The 21074-nt window shown below is 38.3% G+C and overlaps 1 protein-coding gene across 1 annotated transcript in view; it reads right to left on the bottom strand.

Annotated features, from left to right (window-relative positions):
• Positions 1-18181, bottom strand: part of astn2 (astrotactin 2) — a 302939-nt gene extending 284758 nt beyond the window's left edge. The window contains exon 1 of the mRNA XM_080874142.1: positions 17667-18181. Coding sequence (XP_080730268.1) covers positions 17667-18066 — 400 coding nt within the window. The 5' untranslated portion in view covers positions 18067-18181. The remainder of the gene's footprint in view (positions 1-17666) is intronic.
• Positions 18182-21074: the final 2893 nt, after the last annotated feature.

Here is a 21074-nt window from a genome sequence, read left to right as displayed (position 1 = left end):
AAACGCTGTCCATCTAATCTGACTGAGCTGGAGCTGTTTTGCAAAGAAGAATGGGCAAGGATTTCAGTCTCTAGATGTGCAAAGCTGGTAGAGACATAGCCTAAAAGACTGGCATCTGTAACTGCAGCAAGAGGTGGTTCTACAAAGTTTTGACTCAGGGGGCTGAATAATTATGCACACCCCACTTTGCAGTTATTTATTTGTAAAAAATGTTTGGAATCATGTATGATTTTCGTTCCACTTCTCACGTGTACACCACTTTGTATTGGTCTTTCACGTGGAATTCCAATAAAATTGATTCATGTTTGTGGCTGTAATGTGACAAAATGTGGGAAAATTCAAGGGGGCCGAATACTTTTGCAAGCCACTATGCTGTAAGTTTTATACTAAAGTGGAAAAATATGTGTACTCTTTTTTTTTTCTTCCTTAAGCCATACCCACACAGTTTACTGAGTTTCAAAGGCATTAAATAACAACACTGTCTGAAAGGTAGGGTCAAAAAAATAACTCCACAGTGGCACTCTTTCTCTTTAGCTAAGGCCTGACTCTGACATCCATACTTACAAGCCTAACTAAGTGTTGAAAGCTGGAGATTGCCATTTTGAATGGTCCCATTAATTCTGTTTGTTGAGCTGTCTCATTACAGAGTTAATAGTGCATTTGTCCTGATTGCGGTTATGTTACGGAACAATAATCACACTGTTGAACTAAAGAGTGGAAGATGCACACCACACAAAGGAATTTATGATGGCTTGTGTAAATCTGGAAAATGTCCATATATTTAATTATTAAATAATAAAATACATAATTGCTACATAGGTTATATTGAGGTGGTATTGACATACCCAAGCAAAACTAATAGTTCAATATATTATTGCTAAAAACCTTTGTCAACCCTGAGAGGATAAATAATTTGCAACATACACACAAAAATAGACAAAATACAACGTACTAAAAACATCTTCACCAGTCTAATTATTACATAGCCAATTAGTAGCCAAAGAGGAAAAAATATCTATATAGAGCCAGTGTTTCACTATACTGACAAAACTTTTGCAAATTTTTATTAATTTCTGCACATTCTTTTATTATTTAGATTATTTCTGCATGAGACAGTAGTGCAGGAACCCACAATAACAGACTTTCTTTTCTCCCTACACTATAAAATGCTCTGCCATTGCGGTTCAACTGGGAGAATATTCACAGTTTCAAACTTCCCAGATCAATAACTCATAAAGTAAAATGTTATTCAAACAGAAGGTATGATCAACAGATTAGGGGAACAAACCATTAAATTACTAAAATAAATTTAGCTGATTCAACATAATCTCCTCAAAGAACCTGCACACAGGGACAAGTGGAGGTAGACACTGTCAGTATGATTTTCAGTGGAAACAACTTGAAATGCTGTACATGTCAGTGTGAAATCATATGCTGGCATAGAGCCCACTGAAAAAGCAGATTTGTTTTTGGTTACAAAATCATTGCTCACTATCTGAACAACTCAACAGATTTGCCTCATCCACTTCATCCACACATTCATTTCTTCAAGACTTCCAGAAGGGGATGAAAGATCACTGTTTTGAAACTCTGTAGGAGAGCCAGCAGTTTTGCAGATGTACAAGTGCAAGGGGCCAGGATGGCACTTCCACTAAGACATCTAAAATTTAAAGCTGTACTGAAAATGGTCCAGAGGTGCAGGAGGATGTGATCAAGCAAAAAATGTTTGTCCCAGCAATCCTAGCAGATACTTAGAATTAACTGACATCAAAAGCAACAGTACACATGAGCAAATACCCCATGTAAGAGAGAGCTAACAATCTTTCATACAAAAAACTAAAGCATTCAGACATTGACGAACTTGTGCACTAGAAATGTGTGTGTGTGTGTGTGTGTGTGTGTGTGTGTGTGTGTGTGTGTGTGTGTGTTGTGTGTGTGTACATGTTTAGATGTCTTTGTGAGGACAGAAAATTGGCATGCTACTATACTTGTGGGGACCAACAGTCCCCACGAGTTTTAAGGCATTTTTTGAGGCTCAAAATGTGGTTTTAGTGTCAGAATTACAATTAGGTTATGGTTAGGTTTAGGCTGAAGGTTAGGATTAGGCATTCATTTCTGATGGTTATCGTTAGGGTAAGCGGCTAGGGAAAGCATCAAGTCCTCACTAAGATATGAAAACAAGTGTGTGTGTGTGTGTGTGCAGTCTGTTTCACTTTCTGTGGTGTTGCTAACTATACTCCATTCCAGGATTTTTCCTGTTTTACATTATTCCTACAATACTGCTGTGTTTGAGCTGATGAAAATCCACCCAGGCCCGTCCAGCTAACAAAATATTTTAGAGGAGACATAACTGCAGATTCAGTTTTTAATATAGACGTTTGGTGTAAGTGGAACAGGTAATGTGATTGAGGAAATTAACCTGCACTGACAGCATCAAACTCACATGAACACATAAAGGTTCAAAGTGCATTCACAGTTATAAAAAAAACATCTGTATTATGAAAAAAACAAACAAAACAAAATTAATAATTGTAGGAAAATTTACAATCCTAGTTAGTGTGTAGTGAAGTGGTAACCCCAAGTGGTTCATGCATAATAAACTCTGACCAGCTAGGCCTTTTATGTGCAATCTGGAACACCAAAGCACAGGAACGTCAAAGTCTACACCAAAACACAATGGAAATACTAAATAACTTTTGTCATGCAGTGTAGTGTCATTAAAACTGCTTGTCAAATTAATTATATCTTCTTGTCTACGGCACCCTGGTAGCTTCTATTGGGAACTATTGTTTGCTTTTTATATTCCAATTTTAAAAGGGCACTGCAGATGAGATTAGTAGGTTCCAACTCTATTACAGCTGGGAATGAAAATTATTATCTTTAATAATGTCTATATTTATGACTGTTACTTTCTGTTGAAAGTCCAAAAAGTGCTTTATAACCAGTATCTGCATATCTGCTTATCTATGTGATCACAGTAAGCTGGAGAACCACTTTTTTTTTTTAAAAAGAAAAAAAAAGAAAAACAAGAATGCAGAGCTGCAACATAAAAAAATACATTTCTAAAAATGTCAAGTGGCTCTGGAGGAAGAACTCTGCATAGAATGTGAATCCTCCTCCCTATTGGAATTCGGCCATCATAATTCCTCTAATTGGCTACAGATCTCACCATTTTTCTCCCTTCCACAATGTGTGATTAATTTATTTAAGGAGGGGAAATTAACATTACAACCAGATAACATATTTTTTTCCTCAGGCTCCCTCTGAATGTGTTATACTGTTAAACAGATGGAAGGAGAATCTTTCTACATGCATATAAACTATCAACACTTTTTTAAAAATTCAAATGCAATTTGTGTAGTCATCTGCTTTGAAATTAGATAAACTCAGTTTTAGCAAATAAATAAACACCTACTCGGAAAAAAATGATGAGGAACGTTCCCTTAAATGCATATAAGGATTTAATGTATAAACAACCACAAAACACGACAAATTAATGGCTGCAGATCAGCGTGTGTGTATTGTTCACCTTGATGATGCACTTAACCACTCTGAAGACACATGACCTACCATTGACCTCAGGAGAGCATGTTCTGCTGTGTTACACATCTAAGGGTAATTGCTGTTAGATTAGAGCTAATCCAAAGCAGACAAAATACCAGAAAAAAAATGCATGCCGTGTGCTGTGCCTCTAAATGGAGGCGAGTGCGATACAGCCATGACATACCAATAAGCTATCACTGGATAAGCATACAATGTGTTAGACCAAATGCCTGTATTCCCACAAGTCTTATCAGAAGTGCATTGATATGCTGCAAACTCCTCTGTTCTGTACTGATTTTCATAAGTGGATATCTGCATATGAATATGCATAATCTGTAGGCAAAGAACAGCACTGGCTTGAATCTTTCTGGAATCTGTTTGCTCAAATTAAATTTGAGGAGGCTTTGGCTTCACGCAGGTATAAAGTCGGGACCTCAAGGAATGGACAAAATGCAATCTCAAACCCATCTGCTATCATCTGATGACAATTTACCTTTGTGTTGTTTGTGGTTTCTTTTCTTTTATCTTGTTTTTAATTGATCTGTACTCATAGATGGACTGTAAACAGTGACCGCCACATGCAAGTCTTTGCCCAGATATCGTTTAATTCAGAGTGCTGAAACAATTAGGAGCTCTGCCGGAGTCTCACAGTGGTGTAGAAAACCCCAGTGTTTCTCCTGGGATCACCTTAGATAATGTGAAAATATTGAGGAAAACTAAAATTACTGAGATAACGTTCATATTGTATATGTTGATAATGTAGTTATTGTTGCAGGACAGATATTATTATACTTTTCTGTTAAATAAATCTTCTTTGTACAACCTATGGATATCTTTGTTTTGTTTCGGAAAAAGTCAGTGGAACAACATTATTCATCCAGACAACTATAAAAGAAGAGAGTTAGAACATGTATCTCTGTGCAGATAAAGCCAGTTCTACCAGGAACTCTGAGAGATGTGCATGATGGAGCATTAGAAAAAACTGTGGGAGGGAACTCATCAGCTGAGGGGAGATTAATGGAGCATGTGCTTTATCTGAAAGGAAATCTAAAAGATTGTACAACTTGAAGGGAATGGAAATAGGTACAAACATACCAGCATGGATAAAAGGTTTAAAATCTTTTGTAGGAACCATGAGGTAGCGAGCAGTGCAGAACTGGCACATTTCCAAGGTGCAGCACCAATTCTGGAGGGAATCAAATTTTATGGGTCTTAAACATCATTGTGACCAGCTTATATGAACAATGACTCCCGTCTTCCTCTTTGAAACACACACTGCCTGTCATGCTTGCAAAACAAAAACCCTATTCAGATAATTCTATTAACTAGGTTAGTCAAGACTATATAAGCGCATCTCCAATATGATATGATAATGAACTCTTATATACTATACAATCGATACTAAAAACATACACTGTGCAGTTTTAAGATAAAGGGAAAAAATAGACATAATCTATTTTCAGAAATAGATTTCAAAAAATGCTGAATCTTTTGAAAACTGAAATGTGGACTGTATAATTTGTCTGTTAGGATGAGAAAAAATAAAACAGAGTATAACAAAACAAGGTTTGGTGAACAACATAGACTGTGCATGAAGGCAGGAGGAACAAGTAGGAGAAAGAACAATCAGAGCTCAAAAAGAGTGAAAGTGGGCTTTCTCCCACTAACCTGTCAACCAGTAGGAGGATATTTAGATGCTTTTCAGTCTGTTTGAAGCCAGAGATGGTGGTGTCCCAGTGAGCTCGGTTCTGGGGAAAACAAGTTTTCTGGATGGTTTGATGCAGACTCTCACATTATCTTAAACTGTTACTACATTATTTTGGAGACTGCAACAGCTATCAAATAAAGATTACACATAAAGAACTTTGAAAGTAGAAAATGTTCACCACCGAACCCTAATAAAACAGTACGGGTAAACAATCACCAAACCCTAATCACTTCATGCACTGTTTTTGGCAGTTTTCTGCTTTCTATTTCACACTTGTCATTTTAATCAAGACATACTTAAGTGGGCTTTGTTGCCACACTGGCATGTAAACAATGCTAAAGAGAGAGGATACTTCAGTCGCAAGCACTGGTGATCAAATGCTTTTTTTCTGCTTTGCACACCAGCAACAAAATTTCACAGTAGCTTTACAGAAGATTGTAGGTATAAGCAGGTATTCCATAAGTCAGAAGCTCCTTCACTAGTATGTTACACAGCGACCTCATACTGGCTTATTATCAGGCAGGCAACACTTCCATTCCAAACTTTTTGAAGATAAGTTAAAACTTGAACATAATTAGAAAAACACAAATGGCAAAAGAAATTCCACCAGCTCTTGAGCTCTAACATGAGGATAAACTGTGCATTTCCAGGCTATTGCTTCCAAACGCATAATTGAAATATGAATACATTCCCCCTTAAGGGAAAGACAATGCTCATTATTGCTCTCTACTCTTAGGTTGTTTCTCTGGTGTCATTTGGTGTGCAGATGTTTTATCCATTTTTAGCATGTTTTTACAATGTGTTCAGCAGAACTTATTTTATAATGCAACAAAAATCTCTATATTCTTAAAAAATAGACAAGAACAAGATGTTCTTCGAATTAAAGTGTTTAGGTTTTATCTTTACAAGGATGCTCTTTAAGGACTGTTAAATCTAAACATTTGACTTGATTAAAATGCCGATGTGGTGAATGGAAGCATATAACCCAACACCTGTCAGCAGGGCTGGACTGGGGCAAAAAATCAGCCTGGCCATTTTGACTAGAGACCGGCCCGCCAGGTATACGAAAAGGCATAAAGCCTTTGAATGAAAACAAACGCTGTTGTGACAGTGATGTACACTGTCTTGTTGGTATATATGTATCAATCTAATAAACTTAAACCTACGTCACCTCCCTATTCTGGCATTCTAAACAGTATTTAGTGGAAATATTAAACAACCTAATTAATAGGGTTGCCAACTCCCAGCGAGAAAAAAAAAAAAAAAATCACCCCCCACCCTCCGCCTTATGATGCTTAATCGATGTAATAGACTTTAATTTAATGCACGTGTAAAACAAATGCACAGAAACCAATTATTTTTCTACAATAATTAAATAGATTCAGCATCTTTCATCAACAGAATTGCATACTGCACAGATAGTACCTTCCCAAAGGAAAAAGTACTTCAGCTTACTAGGGTTATATTATACTTAATATTTACTACATACAGTAATAGATTTCTATACATTGTACATCAGATGAAAACTTGATTCAGATAATTATTTATTAAAAACTAGACATTTGAAATGAGAATAAGAAAGTATTTCCTTGTGCCCCCCTTTCCCTGTTAATGCCCTACCTGGCCCCCTGGCAAAACTTTGCTAGACCCGCCCCTGCACAGTTACCAGCTGTCAGCTACATAGAAAAGGATCCTGGTGTTATTTGTCTCTCAGAAACAGTTCATAACTTCCCTTCAACTCATTCGTGTCACCCAAAAGGTAAACCTGTTTCTCCATCACCTGTTCAGCTCTGATGATTCAGTAAGGACATCTCCTGGTTTCATCTTCACGTTTCTCTCTCACCACATATCCAAACCGATCATGACCAGCAGCTTTTATGGCTGTGGCTCCAGCAAACATCAGCTGAATACTAGAAAGTAATATCAAATCAATTCTAACAATAGCTTATCAAGCTTAAACGTGCTGCTGTTGTTTAGCGCAACCTCCACTGGTTTCCTCTTTCTGGCGCAAAGTGGGTGATAAACAAACGAGAGAGACGGGAGAATGAGAGAACAAGAGGCAACAAGTAAAGACACAGAATACCTCCAGGTTTTTGTCTTTTTTCATTGTAGCTGAAGTATGGGACAAATCATGTTTCTTTTTTACCTCAATACGGAACTTTAAAGTTCGCCCTCATCGGCTGTAATTTGTCCAGCCCAGAGTCGATCATGACCAGTTGGCCAATCCACCACCTTTCATTGTTTACAAAAAAACCCCAAACAAACAAACAAAAAAACATCGGCCCATAAAAACATAAAATCACCATCGAGCATACTGGGCAAATGCCCGGTATGCCCGATGGCCAGTCCAGCTATGCCTGTCACGATCACTTGAGCTGGCAGCAACATTCAGGCACTTATTGCTTTTCTGCCTGTTTGTCTATTTCTGAATGTGTTTGTGTCAATGAGAAAGCTCGGGAAAAAAATTATAATTCCCCCATCTCTGCTGCACTTCTTTTGTTTAGAGTTTAAGCCCCAAATACCAATTTACTTTCATTAAATAACGCAATTCTGAGTCAGAGAAAATATTTTGTATTGATATTTTTTTATGTGGGGATCAATTCACAAAATTAAACGTCATGGTGGTACACATTAGTATCGATCTGCCCAACTTTAATACTGAAATAATAATACTGAGAGAGAAAAAAAAAACAACTATCACATGCTGATAGCAGTAAAAATTATCCGCTCAGATCGATGGACTCAACATGAAGTTAAAGAAAACTAATAATCACATAATGGAAAGCCAGAAATTGAGTTTCAATTTGACCACATTTGGTAATAGCTGCGAAATTCAAATAACTTAAAGAAACGCAGCCAGGAAACTTGAAATATTCAACATGTCTATATATCAAGCTTGTTTTTAAAGCTACTGTGTGTACGTTGATGGATTTATCCCATGGTCCCTGTGCCCCAAATGTCTGGCTTGCATTAAAAAAATATTTTACTAAGAGAGCAAATGCATTACAGTTTTTGTCACAGGGGGGCTTCTATTATGTGGTAGGGATACACCAGAGGAGCCCAAGGAGCAAAAAGAGCAACTAAATGGAATTGCTTTTATAAATCAGTGTCACATTAAGCATTCAGTGCACAGACTAAAAAGCCTCTCTACAGTATACAAGTAGCAAGTTTATGAATCTTTTGGGAATCAGCTTGCGGCATGCTCTCTTGTTAGCTACACCATCCAGCCTATCCTTTGATTCTAGTACAGCTTTACATATCAAGATAAGCAGTTGTGGAATTAAAGGGGGAGGTACAGCCACATGAAACAACTCAGGGGCTGAACTCAAACTTACAATGGAAGCTATAAAATCATGTAGAAAAAGGCTGACTGAAGCATTATGTTAGTGGAAATTAATCAAATAGACAGCAGGTAGCAATCAAACTCTTACTGCTGAAGAGGTTCGGGTTGCTTTTGATTTTTTCATTGTAAATTCTAGATAAATGCAGGGTGCTGGATACAATTTAGATAAAAAGATCCATAACAGGTGAGTCAGTGGGATTACCGCTGAAGCTTTGAAACCTTTTTTTGGTGATCTGAGTAAAATGGTAATTGTAGAAATGGTTATCAGGTCAGTCAGAGTAGTATACATATTTGGCATTTAAGTAAATTACAACTAGTAAATTCACCTATAACAGTCCACTTAACTCCAGCAACTCTTTATATAAAAGAGCTCTTTCGGTCTATTAAAACAAAGAGTTTTCATACCATGTGTCTGTGTACTGATAAACGTTAAATGCTTTGTTATGAACTACGCATTTATATGTCCCATAACAGTTACTCAACCAGAAAGTACTAACTGACTTTAAACATCCATATGGTCAACTGACAAGCATTTTCTGAAGTCTGAAAATAGGAGAAGCACATTAACAATTGTGTCTGTTGTTGCTGTGCACATATCAAAGAAAGAGAAAGCGGGAGTAAATAAAGATTGCATTCATTAGGGGTATTTACATACAAGTTCTTTGTTCATTTCATCAAAGATAACTACAGCGCGCCTTTCAGCAATGGTAATGATCAAATAATTATCTGGAGATCAAAGCTGTCCACCAGTGCTGCAAGGCAAGACTGGAGACTGGTGGTAAAACAATGCAATACAAAATACAGTTACTGTGGAGGACAATAACAATCAAGGGTCACTGACCACAGTTCATTCATCCTTCCTGTGACATCCCTAAGGTCTCTCACCATTAAAGTAAATGAGCATGGTTCTCCACTTACTGAGTCTGTCATTTAGGAAGAGAGAGAGAGAGTGAGAGAGACCGAGAATAAGCAAGATGGATAGATACGTACATACATACATATATACAACATTCAAAGCTATGACTATGTTTAACGCTCGGTATAAAATGGCAGCGGTGCAATAATTGTAATTGCTTTGTGACATTCAAGAGCAAAAAAGTAGCTGACCAAAGAGAGAGAGAGAGGCAAGGCCTTCTGTGTTTTTTTCTGTTTTTAAAACATGAAAAATACAATTTGCAAATAATAACAGAGTGCCTGTCAAGTGATACTATACATTTACCAGCCCAAGATAGCTTCTGATTAATAGCAGAAAAATTGTTGAGAAGCAAGCCGGTCTGAATGGTTTGATGATCAGTGCCAAGTTTAAGCCTTCTTTTATGCAATTCTGCAATCCTGTCATTTTGCTGTATATGGAAAAAAGACAGGAGGGAAAATACTGTGGTGGGGCGTCACACATTAGATTGCATGAGTTGAGCATTCATCTTAAAAAGACAGCCTCCTATAGAGGTCTATTATCACAGGCAACATGATGACACGTATAATTTGCTGGCCTTCACAATATCCACCATGGGTTGTGTTTGTATGACTGGATTACACTCGTGGCATATCAATTGGCATCTTTTCAATTTTCCACAATGCACTAGATCTAAACCGAAGCAAACGTAAGTGCAATGCAACATTAAAAAGAGTCCTTACAAAAACTCACACATCTATCTCAACTCTACACCATATAATAACTCCCATCTCTACTGTTGACCCTTCCCCCTTTTCATTGCTTCTGCTGCAGTGCTAAGCTGGAGTCCTGACATAATATTGAGTTGTGGTGCAGCATGTACATGTTCTATGCCACGGGGAAAACACTTTTTCCCCGCAGCATGTACATGTTCTATGCCACGGGGAAAACACTTTTTCCCCGCAGCATGTACATGTTCTATGCCACGGGGAAAACACTTTTTCCCCCCACTCGACCACTGAATCTTTGTCTCTCCCATGTGTAAGCGATTGGGGTTAGCTATGACTCTGTTTATAGAGATAGGGAAAGGCTGGTTGACAAAAAAATAAAAATTAATATTGGGGTGGGAAAAAAGGGTTAAGATCTTGAACAATAGTTCTCCAGGTTTTCTGAAATGCTTTTAAAGGGTTTTTTACTTTTTTCCATTGGCTGCTTTTTCTTTCATTTTCACAGATAACACAGTCTGAGATGCATGAAATGGTACTTTTGCACCGGAGAGGTAAACCGGGAAAACTATCCATAGCCGATGAACAGCCATGCTCTTAATCCAGCAATGACCTGAAACTAGACCTCAGAGGCAACCTTTAGTTGACAAATCTACTGTTTGCAGAAATGTTCTCAGTGGAAGAGTGGCTGTCATGAATCCATTCTTGAGGAAGGGAAATGGCTGAAAGGAAAGGCTGAGGTATGATAAATTACACAAGAACTGAATCAGTGGCAACAGGTCCAAATAGAGCAGGGCGATATGGCCAAAAATATTTATCACGATATATATTTGAAAATTTGCGATAACGATATAACCGACGATATAATTGATGCGAGACAAAATACAACTCCACAACATTACTAGCGCAAAAAGACAACCTTCCATTTATATTCACTTAAACAAGAAGCTGCTTTTTATGTACATTAAAGCTTTATAAAAATGTAACAGTACAAATGCAAATTCCTTGCTGAAAGTTTAACCAAAAGGCATTTCCACTAGAAATGGGCTGACATGTCCTGAGCATAACCATGTATAATATCCACTGAAGTTAAAAAGAGGTGCTTTGCAACATTAAACTGCAGTGTGCAGTATGCATTTTTCGGACCATAAGGTGCACGGGATTATAAGGCACATTAAGCGAAACAAAGCAGTCAGATAAATCAAACTTTATTAAACTCATTCTTCTTGCTTCCTCCATTTCTGTACCATTGATTCATTAATGTTGAATTCTCTGGCAGCTGCTCTATTCCCATGTTGTTGCCGTATATTAATGACTAACCTCGTATTGTGGATGGATTATCTCAGTTGTTCTCCTGACTGAAGTTTGGTCCGTTTACAGCATCCTGCCATGCGATTGCATTTGTCTCTAACCATGAAGAACCTTCACGTTAACTTTTATAAGTGGAAAAGTGTTAGTGTTCGTCCTCCAGCTTCACTGTTTATGTTATGCTAACATAGCTGTGTCGCTAGCGATCACGTAGCACATCATTATATACCAGCTAGCCCAACTTCAGTAACCCTACAAACGTCACTGCTGTTTAGTTTCCTGTCTTCATTTATGTTGCAAGTGATAGCAGAGCTGTACGTTTGATTTTTTTCAGAAATCTCTCAGTCAGAACATGCAATATCATGCTTAGGTAACTAGCGAAACTAGCGAGCTAACTTCCGCTAGCTTCCTGCTAACTTCTAACTCCGTTAAATGTAATAACTTTTGTTTTCATGGATGCCTGGAAGTTAAACTTTATAGTTACACCTCGTAAAGCAGCAATGCTGATCGTTTTATTAAAGATGAAAGAATTTAGACAGTTTTTAACTCTAAGTGATGCTGCAGTGTTGTTTGACCTGAAGCATACGGAGTTTAGGACCCAGATTACTCCCAGATTTAAGAGCATCTTAGTCCGACAAATACGACAATAACAACGGCCGCTTGCATGTTCTGCAAAAAAATGTGCTTTGTTGTGTATCTGACGGACAAACACCAAACCAGTTCCACATCACGGAAGTTGCACCATTTTTACAAACCAATTCTGGATCATCTGTTTCACTCAACAATCGGCCATGTGCGTATGAAAACAAAGGCACTGCGCATGCGCGTTTTACTCCCATTCTATCGCGATATTTCATTTTCCTATCGTTGCCTAACATTATACCGGTATTACCGTGAACGGTATAATATGGCCCAGCCCTAGGTCCAAATGTAAAGGTTTTCATTCAAATTGTCCTCCATGTACGGAGGAAGTCAGGGGAGAAGTAAAACAGTGAGCCCCTACAGCCATCTGTAAAACACCGTGGATCAAAAAAAAAAGCAGCATCAGATTTGCAATACCATACATTTGCAGTGCATTATATTGCCATACAATCCGGAAAGCACCAGATTGGCTATGGCTTCATTTTTCAGCATGGCAATGATTCCAAACACACAGCCAATGCAGTAAAAGCATACCTGGACAGACAATGGAACACCTTTAGTCATGGACTGGCCTCCCAGAGCCCCAGACATCAACATTATTGAAGTAGCATTGGATCATTCTGACAGAAAACTGAATAAAAGTCAGCCACCATCTAAAAAAGATCTTTGAATATCTTTCAAGAGTCTTGGAGAACTATTCTTGTAAACTACCTAAAGAAATTACAAGAAAGCTTACCTAGGAGGGCTCAGTCTATGTTGAAGAATAGAATCATACTAAATATTTATTTTTATATAAACTCTGCTTTTGCTGTACATACTTTAATAATACTGTGGTAATTCAACAAACTGCTACACTTACTTCCTATATTCCTGTCAAAAAATGAGTTTGGCACAGTACTGTAGTTCAAGATGATGGACAGATGATAAAGAACAGGAAGACATTTAAACGTTTTCAATCTTGCATTAGGTGCCCGAAGCTTTTCAAAAAGGTTAACTCTTCAGGTGTTTACAGAGTCAGCCGTGTTGCAAGCGGTATTGATTTCCTCTCTATCCCAAAACATCAAGTAAAATAAAAAAGGAAGATCATCTCGTGTGACAAAGCGTAGCAGCTTGGAATTATCTCCCTTGAACGTGCAAGCACAATGCCACACAATTTCATGAATTAGTGAGATAGCTCAGTACATGGCATTCAAAAACTAAATTAAAAACTGGGATTAAGATCCCATATTTTAAGTAAAATGGTGGTGCACTGGTAAATCACAAAGTCAAAGCATTTGGAAATGAAAGCATGTGTTTCCTAATATATATGAAAATGACTAAGGAAAAAAAAGGAAAGTGAAGGAGAAGCAGGCTTGCACTTCTTCCACACTGCCCTTTCTGCTCATCTGTTCTCGGAGACACTTGTGGTAATAAATCAAAGCTGTGCAGACAGGCCATGGTGGAGAAGAATCTTGCTGTCCTTTTCCTTCCTTACCTATAACCTCTGACTTTGGTTTGACAAAACTATCAGAAATCTGACATTATCCACGAAACAGACAAGACTATGCTCGTTGTGGATCGGGTGATATTTTGCTAACAGGTTATACTCCAGCACGACAGAAATCCAGCTGTTATGAGAAAGTGGAAAGCACAATGGTAGACTAGTTTACTAGTAGTATCCTAACCAGTTAGGCTAACATTATGTGTCTCTAGCCCCTGAATTCAAACAACAAGGCCATTTCACACCAGCAACAAGAAATTCAGCACAGATGTTTTTCATCACAGATTTGTTTGCTTTAGTCACAAATGGCTAATGTCATGGAACGGAGACATGAGCTGTGTGTGAAATTCCACCCCTATTTAAAATGCACCGCACGGCTTGTTTTCTGACAATATCCACTATACTACTATAATGTTCTAAAAAAAATTCTACGATGCACTAAAAAGCTGAAATGTAAGTTTACTGCTCACTATTGATTGAAATATTGATTGTCCATTATATGAAGAGCAGCATGTGAATGAATAGGGGGTGATTTTCATCGCATTATATTGTTACTATGGGTGGTAATAAACTGCTTCAGAGACAGTTCAGAAATGAGATAGCTCATTTAAGAGTCATTTCCCATATGGGTGTCACGTGGGTTTCAACACCACCCTACACCCGTAGGATACCAGCAGGAGATTATGAGTTTACTCCTTCCAATGTGAGAAGTGAACTTGAGCACAGATTCTTCACAGTTCTTTCCAACTAAGCTTTTTTCTTTGCAAACTAAGTCCTGATAATTATTAGCAAGCACTAAGATCTTCGTCAATTACATGTTTTGTTTTGTTTTTTTAAACACAAGCCAATACACTTTCATCCACTCTCACAACACTTTTGACCACGCCTATTTAGGGTTCAGGAAGTGTATACCATTTTCACACAATTTCACACCGGTTTGTACCGGTTGCAATTAGTCATGTTTGCTCCGTCATCTCTGACTGCTTGTACCAAGACATATGGGCTTGGTTTTTTTTTTTCTTTTAAACTGGAGCACAGCCTCTCTTATCTCCACATCAAATAAACAACAACATAAAAGAAGGCATTTTAAAAAAAAAAAAAATCATAGATATCACACTGTTCTTAATCATGTGAAGAAGATAAATAACAAGTGCTGGTTTCACAGAAGGATGTGTTGACTGTGGTGTTAGACTTTTACCGCTTTGACTTTTACACCGAGAGGTGTTGTTGGCGTTTCCTAAGAGTTTTAGAACAATATTGAAAGAGCGATGCTAAAAGAGAGTGTTGCTGGGTGAGTACATCAATCCAAAACACTCTGCAGTCTGTATAGTTCTGTATAATAGCTGGTGGGTATGTAAAAGGCGAATATATAAAAAAATGATAAGACATACACCTGTAAGGCAATGCGATGTAGTGTGGTAATAAATTGCTTCGTAACAATAAATGGTGTATGTGGTGAGAATTCAACTTTTCTAGCTTCCTCTAGCACAGGGGTGGGGAACTCCAGGCCTCAAGGGCCGGTGTCCTGCAGGTTTTAGATCTCACCCTGGGTCAACACACCTGAATCAAATGATTAGTTCATTACCAGGCCTCTGGAGAACTTCAGGACATGTTGAGGGTGTAATTTAGCCATTTAAATCAGCTGTGTTGGATCAAGGACACGTCTAAAACCTGCAGGACACCGGCCCTCGAGAACTGGAGTTCCCCACCCTTCCTCTAGCATAAGAAAATCACAATTCAGTATGTGAGATGAAACAGTGAGGCATGAAATAAATGCACTTCTGATAATAAAACCTCATTTCATTTTTTCTTAACAATTTAATCCCCAAAAGTTGATTCTGTTCATCTGGACGATGATTACATTCCTTTGGGGAAGTAAATCCCCAAAGGAATGATTGTTAACGTCTTGAGGATGCATCAAGACGTTAACAATTTAGTGTATTTTATGAATTCTATAACAACATTTCACAAACTCAACAGCCAATAATGCATTTGTCAAGAAGAAAGAGCTGTTGAGTGGACCAACAAGCAATATAGGGTATAAACTGGACACAGGGAAATCACAGGTGACATCTAGTATCAGCATTTAACCCAGTTCTGACAATTAAAAGGTTTAACAAATATAAAGGTGGTTCTACATTGCTGGCATGTGTACTTTCCTACCCACCTAGCAGCTTATCATGACACATCATGAATGCCAGACTGAAAGGTTTGACTAATTAAAGACAAACACAAGGCCTGACTGAACCATCCGATTGGTCTGTAAGCAAAAGAAAATACAATTTTTTTTTTTTATCAGTATAGATTTCACAACTATGACTGTTTAATTAGCAACAGTATTGACAAGTGTATTTGTAAACTTCTCACAGCTATGACAAATACACCTTTTGAGTTAAGCACTTTTCTTAACATATTGTTTTTAATTTAACTTCTGCCTCTATGCTCAGTTGATCTTTTTTAAAAGCCTTGTTAAAATCAATGGTCTCATTTTTTTTTTTTAATCCTTTTTCTTTTTAATCTAATTTTTTCAAAACACAAAGCACACGAGTAATGCTTTCAATATGTATTACACATGAGGACCTATTAAAGCTCATTTTCTTGCTCCACAGCATGTACTCATGCACTGAAAGGGTGAAGCAGCAAATTTGCTAGCTGGCTGACTGGGAGGACAGAGAGGCCTTTCTCACCAGTCAACGGCTGTCCTTAATGAGAATAGAAAGTGATTTACTAGCTTAATGCTCCAGCCCTCAGCCTGCCTGCCCGCCTTTGCTTTACACAGCCAGTTTAGTCGACACTCTTCATACAGAGAATGAAACTGAGACCAGGGAAACAGGGAAAAAAAAGGAGGATAGCAAACTCCTGTCTGAAAACTGCAGTAATGAGATGTTCTCATGGATTCTCAGTCCCCGCATCACTGACTTCCTCCAAGCCCTGCATTTTTCTATCCGTCCTGCTTTTTGCTAAGTTCTCCATGATACTGTGCCATCTGAACAAATCGCAAACTGAATAAATTACATCATTCTGGAATTACTTCCTTTCACTTCATTTTGTTTGGCTAAAAGCTTTTAACAAACATCCCTGTTCCATACTTTCTCTACATCCTGTTACACAGTCACACTTACACCGCGAAGGGGAAATCAAGAGAACATGAATCGCTCACATGATTTGTAAGACTTAAAATGAACAATGAGTAATGCTCCTTTTATACTCATTCTGCTCCTGTTACAAAGTTGTTGTTGGGTTTTTTTGTGACTGGTATAAGACTGGTGTACTTCCCTGCTATTATGTTCCCTATGATTATCCAATCAGCAATGCTGTATTCAAGACCACTTTTAAATCACAGGCTTTCACTGAGAATCAGATGACCTGTCAGAAACCAGTTATCCACGGATGTGTGAATAAACAGAAAAAAGTGGGATGTTTTGGATCCCCTAAAATCTGCAATGACTAAATGTAGACAACGACACAAACTCTAGGCTAGTGCTTTATCCAGTTAAAGTTATACCGTCTTGCAAAACACGTGTGTTATGAGCTCAAGTGAGAATACCAATTTCATGCATATTTGCAGGGCCAAATTGCATTCCTTGATTGGGAAAGCATACTTAGGGTATGCATGAAATTTAAAATTATGTTTTACCATGAAATAGGAAAGTCAGACAGAAAGAAGGACGAAACAAGAATGAGGGATGGCAGAATAACTTGAGAGTGCCACTTAAAATCGAGTGGCACGGCTTGCGTTTACATACCGTAGTTTTTAAGTTGAGTAGGGAAAGCGAAAAGCGTGTTCTTCATACCTGGACTGGTGGGGATTTTTTTGGGGGGGGGGGGAAACACGCCACAAAATTCAAACAGAGTAGAGCAGGTGATTTAACGCCGGGGACAAAATGTGTATAAGCGCGTGATTTGTTTTTATTTGTATCTTTTGGAAATATAGCTGTGTGCACAGCCTATGCGCACAAACGTGCAGCCAAACAGACCGGTTATCGCCATGGAGGGCAAACACAGAACTACAACAGTGTTCTTACCGAGTGTGAAGTAGGGAAGAGCCGTGTTGTCAAGATCATCCATTACGGAAATTCGCCCAGGTAGGTCTGTTCTAACGAATAATAGAAGTCTGGATTCCCCCCCTCCTCCTGCTCCTCCTCCTCCAGTTCCTCCTCCACCAACACCACCTGCTTCAGCAGCACCCCCTCCTCCGACCACGTTCCCCGAGGCTCCGCCGGTGAAGCTGAATTCGTTCTCCCGGAGTACGGGCAGGGTTGAAACGGTGACGGTTTTCACCTCACATGGCGTCTCCGTGTCGCTCTCCCTGTCCCTTTCCTCGTCAGGCGATGTCGCCCCTCTGTTTGCCTGGACAGTCAAGGAGCCTGTTAATAACAGACCCACGAGAAGGACGCGAAGGTGCAGCACTAATATCCTCGCCATCCCGCTCCTTGTGTGTGGTTCTCTCGCTTTGTGGGGCTCATAAGCTGTCCGTTCACTTATAGTACAGTCGCTGCAAAGGAGTCGCGTCCGTCCAGGAGGCGGCAGTACAGGTGTAGTGAGAATGACATCTTTCGGCTCCTTACAGATCCATTTGTGCTCACACGGGGACAACAGATTGCTTACACTTGGATAAACACGTGTCTTTTAAAAGACAGACACGAGGTAGAGGTATCTTGTTATTAGTGCAGGTTCGTGTTTAAACAAACACGAGCAGTAGATGAGTCTTCTGAGTTCACAATAAAGTGTTAAACAACAAATAAAAAAAATAATACTTTTTTTTTCAATACAGCTTTATATGAGTTGAACGTGAGGACAGAGCTGCTATCCCGTCTAAACAAACAATTTATAGCTGAACATCTGTCCAGTTTGTTCTCCATGCAGGCAGTGTAAAGACAGCTCTACTGGTACTCGAAAACAAAGTACAGTTGACCGGAAAGATTACGGTTAAAGCCTAAAGTGCATTCACCACAGAGTGAAATATCCACACTTAAAATAAAAGTTGTATTCCAGATATAAAAAAAAAGTTACACAGAAAAGGTTTAAAGAGAGGCTATAGACTTTCTTTTACTTACTGATTAAAAGTTTGTTTTTATTATATAATGTAGTACACCCCGTGTTCTTACTTGTTTAAGGTTGTTGTTTATTTTTAACTTTATGATTAAAACAACAACTCTTAGGAGTTTCTTCTTTTTCTTTTATGTCTTTTTCTGTATTTGGCTTAGAGATGGACAGAGTCTTTGAGCTCTGTCAGTGGTGCTGACTTGGTCAACCCTGTCCCGCTTGTCAGTGTGATATCACATAGTAATATTGCAAACACTATAAACCTAAATAATGCAACTGAGCAGTTGAAACCGAATTATTTAGAGTTTATTTGACATTTTGTCCTTAAGCATTAAATAATCTCAATTTGAAAAGTTAATTTCATTTAAGAGTACTTAATTTTGCGCCTGTTCAAAGTTCACCTACTCATATTGTGTTTATTTACCTTCATTTTACAATAATAGGGCTCTAAGATCATGAGTGATGTGCCTTTTTGACACACACAGTGTTAGCACATTTAGGAGTGTGAATAGTGATGCTTGCTGCAAGAAAAGGTAAATCTGAATGAGTTAGCATTCCTGGTGCTCATCAGTAGTAGATAATCGTTTATCATTATTTTTAAGTGAGACAAGAATAATGAATATTGACTGCAGTGTTTTTTGTTTAAAAAACGAAATTACTCATGTTTGCTAAAACTAATGCAATTACAATGATAAATGGCTTTTATGTGCTTAAAAATCAAATGAACAAGAGATTAAGTCATACAACTGAATATTTCTGAATTGATTTAAGTAGTATGTATAGCATACTAGCATTCAAAGAAACAGCAAAACCTCTGAAAACATTTCACTTTCACAAACATTTTCCTTCATTTTGAGATCTGTCAGTGCTGCACAGTTTTCCTAAACAAATTACATTACATGGAATAAATGACACTTATTACATGAAATAAATGACATTTTGCAATGCACAGGTAATTATAGATAACTTGTTACTTTTTACACCTGTTCAACTCCTCACTCATGTAGATATCTAATCAACCACTCACTGTATGTTACGATAACCTTGCTAAAGTTCAAACCAGGCATCAAGATGGGGAAGGAAGATGATTTAATTGATTTTGATGTCTGCTGTTGGTGACAGACAGGCTGGTTTTAGCATTTCCCCACACAACCATCTCTCAGGTTTATAACAAATGGTCCAAAAAAGAGAAAACATCCAGTGAGCAGCAGTTCTCTGGGTGAAGATGCCTTGTAGATGACAGAAGTCTGGGGAAAATGACTTGAGATGACAAGAAGGCAACAGTAACTCAAATAATCACTTAAAGGGAAGACTGGAAAACTGTTGCCTAGTTTCACACGTCTTGATTTCTGCTGCAACATTCGAATGGCAGGGTCAGAATTCTGGCATAAAGAACATAAAAGCATGGATCCATCCTGCCTTGTATCAGAGGTTCAAGCTGCACATGGTGGTATAATAGTGTGGAGGATATTTTCTTGGAACATTTTGGGCCACTTAGTACAAACTGAGCATCACTGAAAAAACACTACAGCTTATCTGAGTATTGTTGCTGACCATGTCTGTTCCTTTCTGACCACAGTGTACCCATCTTCTGATAGCTGCTTCCAGCAGGATGCTGCAGCACGTCAAAAAGCTCAAATGATCTCAGACTGGTTTCTTGAACATGAGAGAATCACTGTATTCAAATGGTCTGCCCAGTCTCCAGACATCAATCCGATGTAAGATGCACCACTAAGATGCGATAAAATGGGATGTCAGTGTCATAACTATGGAGCAAAAAAATCTGTAGCAACTGTGCGATGCTATTATATCATTATGGACCAAAGATTTTCTAACCAGCTGTGTAATCCTTCATGTTAGTTTTCCAAACTCTTCCTGAGGTTTCCTCAACACTGTGAAAAATATGATTTCTTTTTTCATTTATCTTTCAGCTTTAAGCTACAACTCCAACAACTCTTTCATTTGTTTTTTGCAGAGCATTGTGGGGATCAGCATGGCATGCATGGTCTTTAAGAAGCTGCTGCTTTCGTCATTATGTAGTGTCACTTTTCTCACTTTTCTGGTGTTACAGTAATGTGGAGAAAGCATCCAGTGACACCTTTTGCTTTGTTTCTCTCCATGGACCAAACATAGAGCACAAAACACAGTCTTTTTGTTTTCTTTCTTTATCTATAATTTTCAGTCACAATGTCTGCTTCAGTACCAACATTTGCACTCATGTCTGCACATGTGCGTATTCACACAATAGCTGGTAAGAAGGGCCATGTTTGCAACTTCTTTTACAGACCACTCGTGACTGCAGACACTTTGTGAGACACATGCATATTGTATCATTTTCATGTATGCCACTAACTGTGACACTCAAGCACCAGTTACCTTAATGTGTT

The sequence above is a fragment of the Rhamphochromis sp. 'chilingali' genome (genome assembly GCF_963969265.1).
Source record: "Rhamphochromis sp. 'chilingali' genome assembly, chromosome: 2".
In the NCBI taxonomy this organism is placed as follows: Eukaryota; Metazoa; Chordata; class Actinopteri; order Cichliformes; family Cichlidae; genus Rhamphochromis; species Rhamphochromis sp. 'chilingali'.
Note: the sequence above shows the minus strand (reverse complement) of the source record. Positions and strands in the feature narration are given on the sequence as shown.